The sequence below is a fragment of the Chironomus tepperi genome, unplaced genomic scaffold (genome assembly GCF_022539635.2).
Source record: "Chironomus tepperi strain 1889 unplaced genomic scaffold, CSIRO-AGI_Ctep_v1 contig_93, whole genome shotgun sequence".
NCBI lineage: Eukaryota > Metazoa > Arthropoda > Insecta > Diptera > Chironomidae > Chironomus > Chironomus tepperi.
In genome coordinates this window covers 454,941-476,530 of record NW_027226215.1, presented here as the reverse complement: position 1 = coordinate 476,530, position 21,590 = coordinate 454,941, and the positions used below count along the sequence as shown (strand labels likewise).

Sequence of the window (21,590 nt, the reverse complement as noted above, 5' to 3'; positions counted from 1 at the left end):
ATGATTTCAATTGACTTATTTTATGAATATTCTCATTAATGTTCAATGATGATGATAATGATTGCTGCATCAAGTATTGCGAAAGCTCCGAAATGAAAACATTGAAGCAACATTGGCGCAACATTAGAGCAACATTGAAGATTATTAACTGCAGCAATATTTCAATGTTTCACTTGAATATTTCAATGTTTCACTTCAATATTCAATGTTTCACTTCAATATTTCAATGTTTCACGTCAATGTTTCAAAGCACCTCAATTGTCAGTCATTTTAAAACTCCTGTCCACAACAAGCAGCACAAAATTTTAAAGATTTTAATTTTAATTTATTTTAGACATTTCAACACGACGACCAAGTTTAAAAACTTTACTAACATTAACTGTGATGTGTAACTAACTTAAAGTACATGGACAATAACTGTAAATATCAATTTTAAATGTAATAATTTGACGAAAAATAAAAAACATTAAAAATTCATCAACAAATGAAAAAATAAAAACAAGCGGAAGAAAGAAGAAAGAAAAAAATCAAAGTCGGCATTGGAATTTAATATATATTAAAAAATGTATCTCACACAAAATGCTCAAATACTAGCCGAACACATGCCATCATGGAATCATGAGAATCAACACGACAAATTGTCAGACAAAAGTCAAATGAAGAAATGGCCGGGACAAGTTGGATCTGAGATATCAGATCAGGTAAGCAAAATTAAAAAAACAGCTTTGAAATGGGCAATAAATTATTCAAATTTCAAAAAGATTGTGTGACATATTTCATTGTACATACTTTAAAGTTTTTGTTGCTCTTCTTACACATTTTAATATTGTTTGTCAACTTATCACACTTGTAGATTCAGCATCTGTGTGCGCAATTTTTCAAAGATAAGCTAAGACGAGAAGGTTTACTGTCGAGGAATGTTTCAATATTAATAGAAGTACATCCAGCAAAGGCTTTTCATATCCGTAATATCTTATTGATATTTAATCGTATGGCATTGGAACTAGAACGTATGCATCCGAGGACATTTGCAAATATATCCGTTGTACCTGAAGAGGCGCCTGACTTACTTGAGAGCATTGGAAAGACTTTATTTCGTCAAGAGGAAATAACATGGGGAAAAATTATCAGTTTTTTAACACTTGCTTCTGCATTTATTGTTGATTGTGTTAAAAATGGACAGCATGACTATATACAGCCGCTAATTGATGAAACGTGTATTGTTCTTGGCGAAGAAGCCGGTTCATGGATTGAATCTCAAGGCGGTCTTAATTCGCTAATTGAACATATTAAACCTGTTAGATCTGATCATATATCCGTTATGGGATTAATGGAAGTACTTATTGGATTTCTTGTCATAACACATTTTACATGGATTACTTTAAAATTTATAGGAACTCAAATTTCAAATTATTTGTGATTAATTCCTTTTTGTTATTAACAAATTTTTGTTAAATTTTACTTTTTTTTTGTATTTTTAATTGCAATTTTAATGTTAATTTTTTTAAATGTGGTGTCATTTAGCGCATTATTGCATAACTATAAAGTAGGTTTGTCCATGTATAGTTTGGACATAGTCTTATGGATGTGTATTTGATAGAATTGGTAGCTAGATCGGGATTAGTAGCTAGATAGAAATTAGTAGCTAGATTGGGATTGATAGATGATAGCCGGTAGTCAGCTAGTCGCTGATCGTACAGATCAATTGTGATCCAATTGCCAAGGCTTCCCTCAGATGCCATCTATAGCTGGCTCTGTCGCTGGCTCTGTCGCTGGCTTCTGTCTATCGATTACCAGTAGCTTCTGTCTATCCATTACCAGTGGCTTCCGTCTGCCAACTCCCAGTGCCAAATGCAACTCTATCTCCATCGACAGCTTCGTTCCAAGATTTCCTTCGTCGTCCACAAGCTCTTTTAACATTAATATACCAAAAAATATGTGAATTTACCGTGCAATCAGATGAATAATATGCAAATGGACTTGCTTCTATTTTTAGACAGGAATAAATTTCAATACGCACATAACTTAAGATGAAATTGGCAGATTTTGACAGAAATGAAATAAACTGAGCAGCTACAGCTAAAGAATAATCAATGGAAATGAATAACATTTGGTAGTTACAGAGCACGTTCATATGGCGCCTAAAGTGCTTCACAGTACTTAATGAATATAACTGTAACATTTTCATGGTTAATCAGGGATGAATATATTAAATCCTAGTGAGTCTCAATGTCTTAATGGCAGCTTTAATAATTTTTAAGCTATTTGACATTATGTGCTTTAATAGACACGGCAATTATAGTTTTAAATGATTCATGCACGCAACATTTCCATTCAATATACATCGTATAGGCGTTTTTGTAGTAAGCTGTCAATGGATTTAGGCAATTAGTCGTCAATTAACTATAGATCATATTTATGGCGTCCGATGATGAATAAATATTGTTAAATGAAGATGTTAAGTACTAAAATGGAAATCAATTATTATGTGGAATTTCTTACGCACACATGATTGTTTGTACAATGGGAATGCTTTATGCCAGTGTTGTTCAAACTATGTGGCGCGGTACATCAGTGCCTCATTATGTCAACTAATTTTGGTCCATTTTTAACGAGAAAAATTAATTTGAATCATCAATTAACGTACCATATATTAAGCCAGTGTGTCAGTGCTGTGCGTGCAGCCGAAATTTTGTGAAAGTGCCATGAACCGAATTCCATGTGCGTTTTCGGTCAACACTTGTCTCTAAGGTGTGGTGTGACGTTAAAAGTTTGAACAACACTGCTTTGTAAATCGGTAAATAAAATTTAAGAATCAATGGAATTTCGAATTTCCAAGACGCTTTAACTTCCGTGCCAGCACTTCTATTGGCCAATGCTCATTTACTTCACAGACTGTACAGATCAATTGTGGGTCATAACCACTCTTAGGTAGCATAATAAGTTGTTTCAATCGTTGGCTTCCGTTTGTCAATTATCAATCCCAAATGCTATACTTCTGAGCAGAATTCGATGTCTAATCGACTCAAAACGTCTTCAAGAGTGTCGACTTCGCTCTGCATCTGAATTTACAGATGACAAAAGAGCACAAAGGCATCCAAAGAACTCTTTGGGAATATGGTATCTATAGAGACAGTATAGCATTTGTTATTGGTAATTGGCAAAGGACAGCCAGCGAAAGAACCAATTTTAGAAGACAACTGAGGTGACCATGGTTCACAGCTGATCTGTACGGCCAGCAAAGTGTGTAAGTGCATCGTTGTAATTTTCCTTCTATTGAAATGATGTGAATTAAAGCTCCAGGTCGACTCGGAGCAATATCGATTATAATCGACTTGAGTCGACCTTATCATACAAAATACAAGTAAACCACGAGCTCCGCTGTCTATAAAATACCAATCATCCAAACATCCTTAAGACCTACACATCACAAAAGTGCAACAATACGCCACCAATGACTAAATTACTTGCTTATTCTGTTAACTGTTACCTCTATGTTTTTAAAAAGAATAAATCGGTGATAATAAATTTCAAAAAAAAGGAACTAAAACTTCATATTTTTTTTTGATTTTTTTCGTGAGTGTGAGGGGGAAAAAGAAGTAAAAATAATTTGTTCATTTTTATTATGATTATAATTACCACAATTTTACATGATAAAGAAGTTTAAAATGTCTTAACAAGTTTTGATATTGTTTGAGCAAAAATTACAAATAGTTATAATTAAATTAGATCACAGAAACAATATTTTTCGACAAATGAATCTTTTACGCATCCTTTTGTGTATGTGCTTATTCGACTGATTGTACCGGTTAACTTTGTTTCCTCATTTATTTCGTCCAACCTCACAGTCGCTTCAAATCTGTTTAAAAAAAAGAGAGGAGATTAATTGTTGTCATTAAAAATAATGTTGGAGATGTTAAGGCAGTGGTGAGCAACATTTTATTTTTCGCGGCCCACCTTGTTGGTAAGGCTCTACCAAAACCGTACACGGCATACGGTTCATGGCATTTCCAAAAAAATTTAGTGGCACACGGGTAGTCCATCACTGTGTTAAGGATATGATCTACGCCAGTGTTGGGCAACCTGTGTGCCGCGACCCATTAATATGCCGCAAAAATGCCATGAACACCATGTCGTCTGTAATTTTAGTTGAGGCTTACCACTAAGGTGTGCCGCGGCCCACAGGTTTCCCATTATTGCGTTAAGCTTATGACATATGTCAGTGGTGAGCAACCTGTGTGCTGCGACACAATAAAGTGTAGCCAATACGATGTAAATCGCATGACATAAGCGATTTCAGTCCAGCCTTAACACCAAGATGTGCCGTGGCTCACAGGTTGTCCACCCCTGCTCTATGCTGATAACTAGAGCTTTCATTCATTTTACAGCCTTTTCAAGCCTTTCCCGCCAACATATAAATTTTGATGTTAAAATGACACAGCCATCAATTTTCATGACGGCATAAAAACCCCTGATCCCTTTCAATAAACATAAAATTATGTCATAGCAACATGGAAATGCTCTAAAGCTCTAATGTCACTTTACATTCGGTATCTAAAAATATCAAACTTACTCTGATCTCGGTCCAGGTTTTGTCGTTATTTTCAATGTAATGTCATAAATTTTTTTCCTTCCTTTTGGTGGCTTAAGTGTTCGTGCTCCTTTCTTATCCTCATTAGGTGCTTTAAAGACATTATCATTTAATACGTGCATATGTGCTGATACAATTGAATTTAAGTATAGAAAATGACATGCTTTGTGTGGCTTCACAATGTCATTGATAGTTTTTACAACAAATCGTGCCGCTCTGGAGGGGATGGAAGGAGATGAAATGTCTATAAATAGAATCAATTTATACCTTCAATTTACATACCTTTGAACTCGATGATCAGAACTCGACAATTCTAATTTTTCGTAGCATGTGCACCAATGACTGTGTAATGAAAAATATGGAAATTGAATATATTTCGTATGTAAATTTTGTTAAAGGAGAAAAAAGTCATTAATATGAATATTTTATCAGACAAATGGCAGTAATGGCAGTGGTGGGCAACCTTTTGTTCTTTGCGGAATACTTGGATGGTAAGCCTCCATCAAAACCGTACACGGCATATGGTTTTTGGTGGCGCAATACTATTTGGTGGCAGAACACATGTTGTCCAGCAATACAGGTTGTCTTGGCAGCAAACACTGATGTGCCTTAGAACACAGGTTGCCCGCCACTGCAATAAAGCAGTGATGGACAACCTTATATACTTCACGGAACACCTAGATGAAAAGTCTAGATCAAAACCGCACAAAGCATATGGTTCATGACATTTTTAATGTGCCGCGACACACAGGTTGTCCACCACTGCCAAAGTAGTCATTAATTAAGCAGTTCTGGGCAATCTTTTATTTTTCGTGGGACACCTTGATGTTAAGGCTCGATCAAAACCGTACACCGCATATGGTTTTTGGCGACGCACTAGGTGCCACATCACACAGGTTGCCCACAACTGCAATAAAGTAATTGATACACAGCACATACCTTTCAATACCAGCCGAATCACACGTCCGTTGCTCGGGCACTTCTAAAAATAAACTCATTCCTCTAGGCAATGTAATTCCACCACGTTCCATTAATTCATCCGAACGCTTACGGATCTTCTCATTTGCTAATGAGTCATCATCCAAATGTGTTAAATCTTTGAGGGTCTCATAGACATCATAATGTGTAGTAAGTCTTCTTGAATTGCGTTTAAAATTTCTTACAGCTAATCGATATTTCATTTTAAATGATTTTGGAAATATTGCGAATAAAAATGCTGTGAAGGATGTTAAGGAACAAAAAAATTTTTTTTTATTAAAATAATGGAAAAAAAAGTCATCAAATATTCATGATGGCAAGAGATGGTGAGATTCAAAGATAAATAATGAACGAGATATGGTATATAAAAAAGGAGGGTTCCATTTAAAATCCCCGTGTGCTCAATTTTAATTACTCCTCATCATATTAATTAAATTGAAAGAGAAGGCTCTCGTCATGACATATTATTGACATCAGGACCGGAGGTGGAACTGATTTTAAATGAGATTGTGTTCAATTATTAACAGAATGGATTGAATTTATGGTTTGGAAACGGGGTGGCATGCTATTTAAAAACGTCCAAATTCAATCATATTTCAGGCAGAGAAATAGCAGCAGTGGCGTAGTGGTTAGAGTGTCGGCCTTTCGGACCTAACTACTTGAGTTCGATCCCAGGGAAAACCGAGTCAGATTTGCATGCTTTTTCGCTGTTGCTAGTCACAATATCTCGGTTTGTTTATTCACGACTTACATATTGTGGCTAAGTACTTAGCATTGGTATACGTTGGGTCAACCCTGGGTCCTGCAACTGTGTAGAGTTGAAAAAAAAGCATAACGTTATTTATGACAAATCATCAGGGAAATCAAACATAGTTCCCCATATGTATGGAATATCGTCGATAGCTTCCTGTTCATAAGTCTGAATCTAGACATACAGATATTCCCAAACATAATATGCTCGACCATACGAAATATTGCATACTTAAGAGACCGTTTACTTAAGTTGCATGGAATACCACCGAGATCATCCTGTTGATAAGCCTGGATCAAGAGCTGTACTGCCAACACAACTTCTTGTCTTACATTAATACAGCAACTCTGGTTTGCCCTAGCGAACACCAGCACATAGTGTCATTCGAAACCGTCATCCATAAAGACCCTTCCAGAGTTGGCAGGACTTTGGAAGAAAGCGTCTCCAAATTAGAGTTCTCCTTACTCTGGTCCCTTGATCCCAAACCCCTTAATACATCCCATTCCCTCATACAGTGACAAATTATTAACAACATACATGAATAACTTTTATTTTATTATATCCAGCATCACATCATGAGGAATATCTCGATGCTTTTACGAAGAGAGATTTTCTCTTGAATATTTTCTAGGAACAGACATTGCCATTTAGAGATTATATACGTTATATGCATCTGATGTGATTATGATATGTCTTTAACAATTAATGCCATTTTACTCATAATGCTCTTCAAACATGCAGTTCATAAGATGTCATTGTTCCAATTTTTTTTTTACAGTCGATGGTACTTGTTGAACAATGGATATGTAATGATGAATATCTTGCTGTCAATAAGTAAATATAGAAAGTTATAATGGCTTTTTAACAAAGGAACAAGTGATGATAAAATAATTTCCCATAACTTTTACATCTGAATAAGAATTTAGCATGCTTGAATGGAGATGAAAAAAGGTAAGCTTAGAAAATTTAGTTTGTAAATGTACTTTAGGGTCATTCATAATTGACGTATGCCAAATGAGATTTTTAATGTCCTTTTTTAAGTATCACAAGAGTTATGCTTCATTTTACATGTTCTTCATCCAAGGACAACAACAACTCTAGACATATCAGAAGGAAATGTCATTTTTCTTCATTTTTGTTGTTTTCCCGGGTTGTAAAGAGAAGTAAAAGGGCCTTGTTAGCTTACTTTGCTAGATATGGGTCATGGAAGTATGTGTAGAACAAGTGTAGAATTTGAATTCTCAGGTTCTAATCCCAAGTATTGGCAATTGCCAGGATATTGGCAATGAGCATTCTGAAGTCGGCAGAACCAGCTTTAGGTGTCATCTGAGGAAGGCTATGCATCACAGTTGATCTTTACAGCCATAGAAGTAAGTAAAGTAAGGGTTCGAATCCCAATATCAGGTTAGTGATTTTTCGGAATTTAGGATACTACATCTGGCTATAACTTGATACTTTTAATGAAAGGAACTAAGAATTAGGCTACAATGTAAGATGATAGAAAGAGTTGATGAATTCAAGAGCACTAGATTCACCAAGAATTGTCTTTAATGGAACGGATTTAGACCATGGATCACAGTTGATCTGTACGGCCCTCGAAAATAGCAAGTCAGTGAGGAATTGTTTTTATTGCATTTTAACTTACTAAATAAATGAAAAGACAGCTAAGATGAACACTGGTTCATCAAAATCTGAATCGGAGTTTTAACTGACTTTGTGGACATACAATAGCTTTTAGCAGTTAATGTGCTGTTGTGTACCTGATCTTGTATGTAGAGGTCCGAAAATTACCGATAATCGGAATTGGACGGTAACGGATATTTACCGGTAACGGACGGTATGGATATCCGTCATTCGGACCCTTACTTGTATGTATCTAAACACATCAGAGGTCCATTTGCAATAAATGAAAGAGGTGTTTGATCCCCAAATCTCCCATTCCACCCTTATAGTAAGCCATTGTAGAAAACAACTTTGTGATTTTTCTGTTAAGCATAAAATTCTGCTTAAGAGTTTGAGAAACATTGTCACTCGATTTGAAATGAAGAATGAATAAATAATATTAATGAGGAATATTTTTTAGTACCAGAAAAGAGATATAAATCAATCAAATCTTTGGTATCAGATTGACCACTCACCCGGAAAGCACAAGGTGTATAAATGGTCTCAAACTGATTTGATTCTGCCCTGAGGTCGGATATCTCTGAATCTAAATTTAGTCTAGAGTTACGGAGGTCAGGGTTGAATTTTTTGCAATTTTTGCGTTGTATGCCCTCCGGGACAATTGTAGATAAATCTGCATGTCTACTTTAAGAACATTTAGTATCTGATCGATAATCTCATTCGAATATAAATGGCTGATAATATCTTGACACTAATTGACTAAATTTTTGAATAAAATACAGAAATCCATTGAATAAAATCCATTCTATGTCATGCACATTATCATTCTAAAGCAAAATCAGATCGAATCTCGTCCTTCAATAGCCTACAATTCTTTTGTATAATACAATATAAAGAAGTTCTTATCGTTCAAGCAATAAACATTTTCTCAACACGCATTAAATTCAAAGGCATTAAGGCTTAAGATGTTATCTCGTGATGCTCGTTAAATTTCCATCTTAGACATCATGAATAAGTAAAAAAGTAAATCTATACTCACGCAATCTTTCTTCGACCATTCCCTGAAACGTTGTTTGACGAAATGATCCAAAGCGCATGCCATGATCACTTAACATAAGTAATATCGTCTTATCTAAATATTGCTCATCCTTCATAAATGTCAATAATTTACTCAAGTCATCATCAATGAGCATTGGATAATTAATATAGTCATGTGTCATCGATGATGTCCAAAAGAATGAGAAAAATAATTCATTTGACATACTTTTGATAAATTTTCTCATATATCCATCCATAAAGACATTAAATGGTGTTCGATGACCAAGACATAACTTATAATTACCAATTTTATTATGTGCAATCTCTTTTTCCATTTGATAGAGTATTGTGCGAAAATAGTAATCAACTGGTTGCTTATCGAATCCACTTTTAAAGTAATTAAATAATGATAATGCTGCAGAATCTTCAGCAAACAACGTGCAATATCCTTTGTTCTTAAAGTCATTCCATATAAAATGACAATTATCAAAATAGTATGCAGAGGCATTTGATGATAAGCAGGCAGATGCAAGTTCATCTGATGAGAGACCAGAAAGGAGTGGAATCAAGTTCGGATAAGTATTGTCATCGATTTTATTGTAACCGTGTAACTCGATGCCATCTAATTCATCGACAATCGTTGTTAAGGTCTTGTTCATCATTCGATGAAAATTGAGCTTGGATACGGAATCAATGCCGAGAATCATAATATTGTACTTGTCAGGATTTGGTTGCTTTGCCTGGTCATCATCGGAATTTTCAATTTCGTCATCTACTTTGGCAGGGAAGAAGCTATGATAGTCTGTATAAATCTGTGACTGATTATGATTCTCACAAAATACTTGAATATATTCGGAATCAATCTTTGTGCGCTGTCCAAAATGCAATGAATTTAATGTCTCATTCTTAACAACCAAGTAGTCCGTGAGTCTTGTGAATGGTGCATAATAACACTGTAGCTGATCAGATGATACATTATAAAACTTTTTCAATTCAACTTCTGTTACATTAATCCACAGGTATTTTTCATCTGATGCCGTTAATGACGGTACACCACATTTTATATGTTTTGGCTTTTCCGATGGAAAAAAACTTTTAATTTGATCTGACATCACATCCATCTTAACAATACGACATCCAGATGTTTTTACAAAATAATTCTCATCAATAACCTCCTCAATTTCATTGTAGTCTTCTTCCTTACCCATAAATAAACGCGGAATTTTCGTATAGTGCGAAATGTCATCCAAATGATTTGATGTATAATCAATTAAGTATAATGATGATAAAACAATAATTCCTATGACTAAAACACGATATAGAACTGCCTTTCGTATCATTAGTGATGTTGGCCACTTCCATTTGGCCTTTATGTTCCTTAATGCCATCATTTTTTTTTTTCTTCTTTTTCTTTCAAAACTTCATCAATTTTTATTTTACAGTAAAATGATTACGATACGTAAAAAAGAAACTTTTTCCTTCCTTCTTCTTCTTTTGACTTAAACTTTTTCTGATATCTAAATGTGAACTTTACACATTTGTTACATTTTAATGTTTATTCACAACGAAACTGGAAGTTTTCAGCATCTTTTCAACAACACACAATATGGATTCAGACTCAAAATTGAAAAATTTGGTTTCGTTCTCGACAGGATGTTAAAAACACGAAACACAAATTTGTAACAAGTACGGAATCAAGGTAAAACTTTTAATGTTTTTGTATATTTTTTTACTGTGTAAAATTATAAAATCTAACTGTAAATTTACTGCTGTTTTGACTAACAATCAATTTATTCACTTTTCTAAAATTTCAATGATTACTTTGTCAAATAATAAAAATTAAAGTAACTAGTCTACACGCGAACTTCCACAAGAATAAGATTTTCTTCATTCAAAATACAAAAAAATTCTGGCAAAAAAATTTTTTATTCCTTTTTTTTCATCTCCTCCTCGGGATTTTGCGCGTTTTGCATCTCACGTACGTTTCCTAGGAAACAACATCCTCGGATGGATAAATGTTTCTCTCAATGTGCTGTACTCTCTGTTTATTTTTTTTGCACAATCACATGGCATTTGTTTGGATAAATTTAATAGACACTGTACACTATGATAGTATTTTGATGCGGTATATGCTAGACACGTTGGCGAGGAACTGTTCTAAATATTGAAGATGCGGTGGTGAAATAGAATTTATGTATTAGATGGTGGAAATATGTAAGCAAGCCTTGGATTTAGTTTAATATGATTTATTGACATTAATTGCTGAGTTACTAAGGTTCTGATTCATTAAGTTCATTCTGTAATTCAGTGATAATACATTATTCTAACAAAAATATGTAATACAGAGAGATAACAAGCCAGAATAAAGCTGAAAATTCATTATTGTTTATTAAAACTTATCAACCGTCATTTTATATTCAAATTATCTAATCAACTAGTTAATTTCCCCTTTTAAAGTTGATTCTCCCCTTAGTCTGTTTTCAATTGTCAAACAATAAACATCTTTTAACATTTATTAGTGAATTAATGTCCAGCAATTACTTAAATTACATCAAATTTAACAAGGTTTAAGGAGTCAAAGCAGCAACATCTAGCAGAATTCAATAATCGTTGTTATAAACATCCAAAAATGTGTTTTTCAAGTAAAATCACGTAATTCTATCATTTCATTTCTTTTGAAGGAAAATTACTCATTAAACAGCCTCCATTTCATGTTCTTGCAACATTTCTTGGAAGCAATAACATTTTCCGACTGAAAAATCATCTCTAAAACTCATAATTCTCTCAAAGGAGTTCCTTCAAGCTCTCAAAAGGAAAAATTTCTCCCTTCCATAAATACAAATTCCTTCATGTGAGTGGTTTAATAATTTACAATTCTCAGGTGAGTTCACCCAGAAAAATCTTTGAGATTTATGGATACATTTCTTCAGGGCATGTATCCAATTATGAAGCGCATTATCATTTTACATACTTTTATAAGCAAACTGTTATGTCGTAGTTTGTTTATTACTCCCAAGGTTGAGTGTATTATTCGATGTTTTGTTTTGTTTTGCATATCAAATGTGATGATTTAATGCATCAATGTTTTAGCATAATTTTGGCATAAATGCGACATTTTCTTGGAACTGATAATGAAAAAAAACATAAGGTATGGAGCAGTTTTTGAGCTAAGCAGAAGTTTTTAATGAACGACGTGATGTACATCATAAATGTATGAATCAGTGTTGCTCAAACTATGGTCCGCGATACAATTCTATGTTTAAAAGCAATCTCAGGGTGAGACAAAATCGGTAAAAGTTTGGCGACACACTTAAAATTCAAAATTTTGGATTGTTTACCAAAAGAATCATCATCTTTAAGATTTAAGAGTCTCACCTGTAAATAAGTTTGAGAACTCCTGGCATATATGTATGTAAATTAGATTCAAACTTAGAAGATGCTCTTTGAATAACACAAATAAAGTCATATCTTGTTACTAATGCACTGATATACTTTATAGTGGTGGACAATCTTATGTTTCGTGTTACACCTTGGTGATAAGCATTGACCAAAACCGCACACGGCATACCGTTCATGGCATTGTCAACATTTTTGGCAGCACAATAGTGAGCCACAGCACACAGGTTGCCCTCTCACAGCTTTAAATGTTAACATACTTGATATAAACAGAGCTGCCTTATACATTAAAATCAGGACGCTGATGAAAGAAATTATACAAATATTCAGAGGAGGAAGTTCTTCAATTTGGAGACATCCTCAATAGAGCTAAAACACTATTGGAAGCGCCTTAACTTATTTTAGAGACGTCTCATCATTGAATACACCTTTTTGGCTCTCGACACTGTTTTGGACCCCGGAGAAGAGCGCGAAGTCCTCGGAGCCCCCGAAGTAGAGTTCGAATTTTGCATGGAATGCCGACGGCGGAGTAATTTCAACCCTTTACAAATATTCATTCATACATACACTCACAAAATTCTGCTAAGTAACAATTTTACTTAAAAAACACCTCAACAGCTTCATCCCCAAAAACATTTGAAACGCTTTTAAAATCATCATAACAAAAAAATCAAGGAAATCATATGTATACGCATATAAAATAGCAAAGCAATAATACTCATGTTCAAAACGTGTTTACAAAAAGAGAATCTGAAAATTGTGAGCCGTAAATTTTAATGGCTTTGCTGTTTTGACTTTTTTTGTGAAAATATAATGATTATTTTATATGATTAAGTACGGCAAAAATGTTTAAGGAATATGTGGGTGGTTGCATATGGAAATGACACGAAGTGGGGAAAATGACATTGTAAATATTGCTTGTTGATTCAAATTTGTTGGATGTAATGCAATGAAATATTGTCCTTTGTGGCACATCAAAATTTGTTGCCAATTTCCTATTGGCACATGATCTAAATCAGCACAAAACCCTTCAATACACAGACTAAATAATTAAAAAGAGAATATTTTGAATGAAACAATCCCGTTTCATGGTCAAGTAGCCAGCCCGACATGACGTTAATTCAATTTGTCTGAGGCTAAACAATGACAAGACATTCATCATTAATTCAATTTTCATTTCTTTTCTTTTTTTTTTATTCATCTTCAATAATTTTTTTATCTCTTTTCGCTCTTCTCGTAAGCCTTTTAATATAAAACGATTCAGTCAATTTAAAAATGTGCAACTGCAAGCAAATAATTTTATAGACGATTCACTCGTAAACAATGACGATGATGATGAAGTGATGAAAGTTTAAATTTTTACTGGAATATTTATATATTCCCGAACAGCATAGTTGGGTAAATTTGATTATTCGTTGTAAAAATGGGCTGAAATATTTCGCAACCCCGAGTAGCACAACATGTTGGCTAGTGCAATAGGGTTTTCCGATGTTTCGGCCTAGAAAAAATTAGGAGAATATCGTGACTAATATAGTCTCGGCATTGAGAAACCTTAGGTTATCCTGACAGCACCATAACGACTGTTTTGGACTAATTTTTACAGCAGAAAATGCAGTTGATCACATTATGACGTTCAGTAGTCTAAATGCCTAAGCCATAAGTGGAAAAACCTGGATGCCACGGCCATTAGAAATGTCATAAACCATATAACATGTACAGTTCCACAAACGTATTCCGTTAAAACTAATGTGCTGCTTACCACTATTCTATGTGAGTCGAGGGTGGCTTGGTGGCGGAATGGTTTTGTACATCGGTACCTAAATAATGTCACATCGACCAAGCGGTCATAGGTTCGAGACTCGGCAGAAGAAACTTTTTCATCTGCTCTTTTTGGAATCATATTCAGCAAAAATGCGACTCACGGTCTCACTTTGTAGGCTAAAGACAATAAACTGGCAATAGCGTCATCAAAGGATTGGTTTTGATTCCACTATGAACTGCAGGTCTACTGAGTACAGCATTCTGTCGCAACCTCACTAGTTCAACAATCATTAACCTCGAAACGTCTGAATCTCTTGATCTCAAAGATCCAATTTGCTAAAGATGTTTCTAAGCCTCCTTATATCTTGTCATCAACACGGTGCCCTAGCAACTACATTGTACTTCTCGGGATTATTTAACAAAATGCAAGTTAATGAAAGAAAGCAATTGGCAGAGAATTAGATATGAAGCTGTGAGATGAGTTGCAATATGCCCTCAACATGCTGGAAAATAAAAAAAAAAAAAAAAAAAGATTGCAAATTTGCATTTCCATCATCGTTTAGTTTGCATATGCATGGAAATTTCTCTCGTTTTTTTTATGAGTAGCAGTACGGAGATGTTTATTTAAATTTAGTATTTCAAAATCTAAAAATAAAATTCATGAAAATGAGTTGAATATAATGTGAAGAAGTAAAGGTTATATTACCGGTTAAAGAGAATTAATTACTGTGTTGAAAAATTGTAATTTTAGAAACAGACAAATTAATTACTAGCTACGGAGTTGTAAGTACTTACGCACATTTTTTATTAAGTTTTTTCATCTGCTTCACGAAGATTTAATTACAATATTTTTTATGAGATTTTGTAGCCTTCAATCTCAGAGATAATGCTTAGTTCTCTCAATTGATTCTACAATAATATTATGTTTAGGAATGGCAGACTATTTGGTAACGAATTGACATTTTTGTAGGCTGAGCTACACATAATCAGTATGACGACATTGTTGTGCTAATTTTTAGTGTGTGTTGCTTTATCTGGAAAGTGCATTGACTTGCTCAAAATAGATTTGTTTGGTATTGTTCTAATTTTAGTTTCTCTTGAATCGTTTGAAAAATATTTGAATAAATACTGAGTTAAAGTGCTATGGAATTAGAACAGCTATTCATAAGCTATGAGTCACTGATCAGTAATGTGCAGAGAGATATTCGATGACCCGAGCGGAAAAATGCGATGAACCACATTTTTTGCTGTTAGAATCTTTCGAAATCAGTCGTCCTGGTGCCGTCAAGGCAACTTCTGGAGATATGATGACTCAAATATGGGTTTTGGAAGTCAATAATGATGTTCTTGAAGCAATGATTCTCAAACTGTTTAGACTATGGCACATTTCACACTGCTTTGCAGGTTTTTTCCATAGTTAATCATTAATCTAGTGAAAATTTGGTTTGCATTCATATATCTGAAGGTTCTAAAGATACACTAAGACGCGGAATATGATTTAAGAACTATAATGACTATAACGTTTATTTTAGATTTAAATAATATTTATTCTGCATAGTTGAAAACCCCTTTTTGTACAAAATTCCTGTTTACATTTAAAATCCGAAGAATAAACATCGTACAATAAAATTACAACTCGTAAGGAGTTATTAATTACATTTAAACTCAGTTACAATTACAGAAATAATCGTTAAACATTAAAATCCTGTTAAAATATTACAAATCTTTGATATTGATTGATTTTTTCCTCAAGTCACTCTGTTTTTCAGTCAAAAATTGATTAATAACTTGTTTTGAAAAGTAAAATTTTGTAGTTGTAGATCTTAAGAGTCAATTTTCAAGCGGCACACTGCGAAAGCAACCGACATGATACCAACAGGGCATCTTCATGCCTTGCCGTTAACGTAACAGTTGATTCTATCAAATTCATGCTATTGATTGAATTCAATTGTTTTATAAAAGACTAGAATTCAAATCTGTTTACAAAGTTCTATTTTGCTAAAACATAAACTCGCATACTAGGGTGGTCTCTTACTAGATTTATGGTGCGAAAAAAAATTTATTCAAAACAATCGAATGTGCCACAGAAACAATAATTACTCACCCAAATATTTCCATGACTTAGTTTGAACTCTTAAGTACTCAAATTACAAAAATACATCTATAGACTCCAAACCATAATTTGCTCTAATTCCATTTATTGATAACAAGTTCTCCACTTGAGAGTCTAAAAAAAAATATTCCCACAAGAGTACGGCGACTTAATTTCACTTGATTATTTTTTCCTATATATTTTTTGTGAGTCTGTTTAAAGATGAAAGCAGTGACTATGTCGGTGAAATTTCAAAGCACAGCAATATTGAATGATTATTTAGAAATTAGTATTTTTGTATTGCATTGATGTTTGATATTTGTCGGCCTTTGATCTCTTTGATCTAAAGTGTAGTGGAGAAATGATGATCTGTGTTTAGTAACTTTTTTTTGGGGAAATGTAACAAAAATTTAATATGTACAGCTGGGGATGTTTTTTGTAGTTTAATATCAAATGTTTTGAAATTAAGGTAAACAAGCTGCGCAATACGTGTTGATTAGGAAGTAATTTCTTGAATAATTCTAGCTTATATTACATTTAAAATGTAAAATTTGCTTACTGGATCATGGATAAAATGTCAAATATGCTTATTGGATCATGGATATAAAGTCAAATATGCTACATATGATACAATGTGATACAATGTGATACAATGTGGAATTTGCTAACTGGATCTTAGAAATAATATCAAATATGGATACTGGATCATGGATATAATCTCAAATATACTTACTGGATCATAGATATAATATCAAATATGCACACTGGATCTCAGATATATTGAGAATTATGCTTACTGGATCTTAGAAATAATGTCAAATATTCTTACTGGATCTTAGAAATATTGTCAAATATTCTTACTGGATCATGGATATAAAGTCAAATATCCTTACTGGATCATAGCAACAATTGAATTTAGACATAATATATTCAAACCGGATTACTAAATTGATTCAAACACTATAACTAACAACAATATCCTTTACATGATGTCTAGCTTAACATATCCCATTCAGACACAATTCATTCATCAAGTCTTAAGAGTTTCCGTTACTTTTTTCTTGAAAATAATCCTTTCTTTAAAAAACAAATATCCATCATTCATACTCACAAAGGATTGTCTAAAGCCTACGCATGACGCATACAAAATCTAAACAAGTAATAAGACAAGCAACAGAGATCTGTAATAAAAATTAATGAAGTTCATTCTTTACTGTCCATGTTTATCGTCACTTTCTAAATGTGTAACTGCCATCAACATGTAGCACGTGTTTGTTACAAAAATAAACTGAAGAAAAATAATAAAAAAAAATAAAAAATTGTTCATCCTTTCTCAATTTGACGCTATTTACTTCTGTTTTGTGAATGAACGTGTGAATGAATTGAGATGAAGGTTGCTAGAGAATGTGGATTTTTAATTTAAAATTATTTTAAGGATTTTTAAGCGAGAAAATTCTGAAGATATTTATAGTATTATCCAGATGTTGGCAATATTTGAAATTTTATGTGCTGTAAAAATTTGGGTTTTTTTAAATGTTAATGATTAACGGTTTTTTAAATTTCATAACTATATCCAGCTTTCGATGAATTTTAAATGAGCCTTCTTAAGAGAGTAGTAAATAAGTATTTAAGCCATTTAGAACCCAAGAAAACAAGGAAATACGCTCATCATAGATGAGTTTGCTCATTTCTATCAGGCGAAACAGCACAGAGTTTGGAGTTCATCTGAAGTCCTACTCCTATTGCGTGTAAGTTTTGGAGTTCCAGGGCGTTTTTTCCATTCCAATTCTAAACAACACGGTGTAACAAAGGTGTGTTTACTTCCCCAGGCATTGACAATATTCAATCTAGTATCCTGAATAGTTTTTAAGAGCTAGATCGAGTGAGATTCGAACCTACAACATATTGACTGTATGTCGAATGCTCTTACTTACTGAGCAACAGATGGTTGTTCTTAAACCTGGCACAATGCACACTTAAACCTTCATCTCCATACTACAGTAATCATTGCACAGCTCTTGTATTGGGCTAACGCAGGAAATTCAATAATTACTTCCTAGATTACTTCCAAAAATACCTGGAACTTCTTACAAAATCTCATAAAATTTCCAAAAAACCATCAAATTCAATAAGAATTTCCTTTACGTTTAGGAACAGGAAGTTAGGAATCACATCAAGATAGTTCCACTTCCACTTCTTGTCTATATCTATTTCTATTATAATTGTTTTATGTCTTCTTCTTCCTTTCATTCATAGAAAATTCATTTCTTTTTTAATTTTTTTCTAAAAAGACAAGTAGTCACAAAAAAAGAGACGTGCCAATGAATGCTAATGATAATGACTTAACCATAGAAATACGATATACAATAAAGATGAGTTGAATGTTCAAGATGTGACATCAAATGGCTTGTGCCTATCCACAGAGCATATTGTCGAGAAAAGTGATGAATATCATATGCTGAAGATGAAACAGGAAGGAAACATTACAAACACAACCGTACCGTACCGTACATGAAATGTTTTAGGAAAATAATTCAAGCATCGCCGATGTAAGTTGAGAGAAAAAAAATTCTTCTTCTTTGCCGGGAATGAAAACTGATCAAAATAAATGTATGAAAATATGAACAGATGCAGTCGTGTGCCTCATCATCATAAAGAATTGTCATTCACTGGAAGTAAGAAAGAAATGAAAAAGGCTGTAATGTGCGAACAGTTGATGCGGACGTTGATTCGAAGAAATTTGAATCATATTTCAAATGTTTTTTCGGAAAAAATCCGCCATCTTGAAAAACATCAAAACTTTTAAAATTTTTAGTTTTTCATGATTTTTAGCTTGAATGTTTCATTTAAATCAAAATAACTAACTTAGTAGTGTTTATTGAAGCTTTTTCAATCATTTAATCGAAGTTTAAAGCTAAACTTATCAGCTTAAAGTTAGTTTTTTTCAAAAATTATTCCAAATTTTTGGTTTTGTTTTCATTGTTTGTTTACAAACATTCTGAGAAAATAATGAAATACTAAAATGTCTTTGATTCACTTTTCTTCATTATTTGAGATTTTTTCTTTAATTTTTTACAATTACTTAGTTTAGTTTAAACATAATCTTGCTTTATAATCAATAATTAAAGGCTAATTTAGAGTTTTTTCGATTAGATTATTAACGTTCATTTGAAATTTAAATTTGTTTCCGAAAATAAGAACCATTCGAAATTGAAATTCCGAAAATAAGAACTCGTTCGCACATTACAGGAAAAAGGTTCATTGAATGTGTAACACAAAGTTTAAGTACACTTAATATAAAAAAGAGAGTAGAAAGAAGGAAGGAACGAAAGAGAAGAGTAAATTAATATAGTGACAATGAAATCTTATTGTGCGTACTATAAATAAGTTATGTATGGCATTACAATGAGTTTTTTAAGAAATAAGAACCCAAATTTCCGCCCTTAGAAATCTGAAGTTTTTTTATTACTTGAAATTATGAGTTCTATGATCGTAATATTTAATAATAGCTGTATAATTCTATGGGCTCGTCCAATTATAACGTAATGCAGTGGTAAGCAAAGTTAATTGAAGTGGCTCGGTGGCGAAATGGCTTCGTTCCTCGGTACCTAATTATTGTGATACCGGCAAAGCAGTCATGGGTTCGAGACCCGGCAGGAGAAACTCAAATGTCCTTTTTCGAATCATATGCGAAGGAAACGCAGCTAACAGTCTGCCTTTTGTAGGGTAGAGATAACAAGCTGATAGTAGCGTCATTTAAGGAGTGGTTCTGATTGCACTATAAACTGTAGGTTTGCCGAATCTTACTCGTTACAGGTTGACCAAAATTGACGAAACGAGAAAAATCGACATTTTGACCCCTTCCTCACTCTTTAACTTAAAATCAGTGATTGTGAAGAGCAAATTAGTAGCCGAAATCACTACGTATGATTTCGCGTACGTATTTAAAATCGTACGTAAAGATTTACGTAAAATTTCAAAAAATCGTGATTTTCTGAACTCAACGGAAAAAGCGATTTCAAAAAATCAATGAGTAAATTTGCTCTTCACAATCACTGCTTAAAAGCAACAGTGGTGGGCAACTTCTCTGCCGCGGCACACTTGTGTCGCACCAATATCTTTTGAAAATACCGTGAAGCATATGCCTTGTGCGGTTTCAATCGATGCTTACCACTAAGTTGTGCCGCTTAGTGAACATATCAAATCCACTATTCTTCCCATTCCCTTCTCCAAAAGCCTAAGAACGTCACGCAATAACTAAACGGCCCCTATGATTTGGAATTGGAATCTGCGTGTGTTATCTATACGACCATCATTAATTGCTTTTTTTCTTTCTTTCGCATGAATATTTCAATATTTTTATGTGTTTATTAATATTCAGGCTTTGCTTACGCAGTTATCAATTTTACATAAAAGAGCTCATAAATAAATATCATATTTAGGAAATTTTCAATGATCGGTCCCATGATACTTTCGTCGTTAAATTGCCTATGATAATTTGATATTATTTTCATGATAATTTACTCGATGGGATTTTTAAGTTTAATATCTTGTATTTTGGATTGGTGTAAAGTTAGATCTAGATAATATTTTGTATGGCACAGAGACACATATTACACCAAAGTTAGATATCCAAGCCACATAAGAGGCTCTGGTTAATACAGAATGCGTTGGCCTACCAAGCTGTTATTCTTAACTACTAGATTAGAGACCCAATGAGAAGAACAGGCTGCTTAGGCTGCTCATGATATTAGAAGAGCTATGTGGTAAAAGATCCAGTGAACACTTAGAAGGAGGCTGTTGGCAGATACGGGATAGCTCTTGGTATTATAAATGGACAGACGGAAGCCAGTTTAGAGTCAGCTTTAGGAAACAACGGAGGAAGGCCACGGATCACAATTGATGGTCACAATATGGTCAGCGAAATAAATTTGTAAGTGCGGATCAGAAGCAGCTATCACGCGATTGTCAATCAATTTCAATGGGAGAAAAGATGACTAGATGCTAGCACAGGCTGATCTTTGGTGATATCAGATGTTCCTACATAAATCATGTTCCAAAGAACGTCAATTAGATCCAAGTTGCTCAAAATATACTGTCATATACAGAAATACTCAAATTTCATTCCAAAATTGTGCAGCTAACTTCAAAAAAATCCTTTACTAGACTAAAAGTCCATAATCATAAAAACAAATGGATATCTCCAAAAACCCCGCCAAAAAAAAATTGTAATCCTATTTGAGTATTAGGGGTGTCGATTATTTGGGTTTTCAGGATTTGTACAAATCCCAAATACCCAAATCCAGGACCCCCAAGTACTTGTACAAATCCCAAATCCTCAATAAGAACAAAATATCATT

At 33.6% G+C, this 21,590-nt stretch overlaps 2 protein-coding genes and 1 long non-coding RNA gene across 3 annotated transcripts; 2 read left to right on the top strand and 1 right to left on the bottom strand.

Annotated features, from left to right (window-relative positions):
* Positions 1-281: 281 nt before the first annotated feature.
* LOC139086985 (bcl-2-related ovarian killer protein-like) lies at positions 282-3,540 on the top strand. Its single transcript, XM_070635659.1, has 2 exons — positions 282-701; positions 854-3,540. Exons 1-2 carry the CDS (start codon positions 564-566, stop codon positions 1,418-1,420), a joined length of 705 nt encoding a protein of 234 aa, XP_070491760.1. The 5' UTR covers positions 282-563; the 3' UTR covers positions 1,421-3,540.
* Positions 3,541-3,564: 24 nt separating this feature from the next.
* Positions 3,565-10,827, bottom strand: LOC139086984 (uncharacterized). The gene is made up of 5 exons (XM_070635658.1): positions 8,983-10,827; positions 5,531-5,807; positions 4,874-4,933; positions 4,574-4,807; positions 3,565-3,859 (listed from the first exon to the last, which is right to left on the bottom strand). The coding sequence occupies exons 1-5, from the start codon at positions 10,370-10,372 to the stop codon at positions 3,721-3,723; spliced, it is 2,100 nt and encodes a 699-aa protein (XP_070491759.1). The 5' UTR covers positions 10,373-10,827; the 3' UTR covers positions 3,565-3,720.
* A 5,623-nt stretch (positions 10,828-16,450) lies between these two features.
* Positions 16,451-17,567, top strand: LOC139087058 (uncharacterized). Its single transcript, XR_011544099.1, has 2 exons — positions 16,451-16,699; positions 16,756-17,567. It is a non-coding gene; the product is annotated as an uncharacterized lncRNA (long non-coding RNA).
* Positions 17,568-21,590: the final 4,023 nt, after the last annotated feature.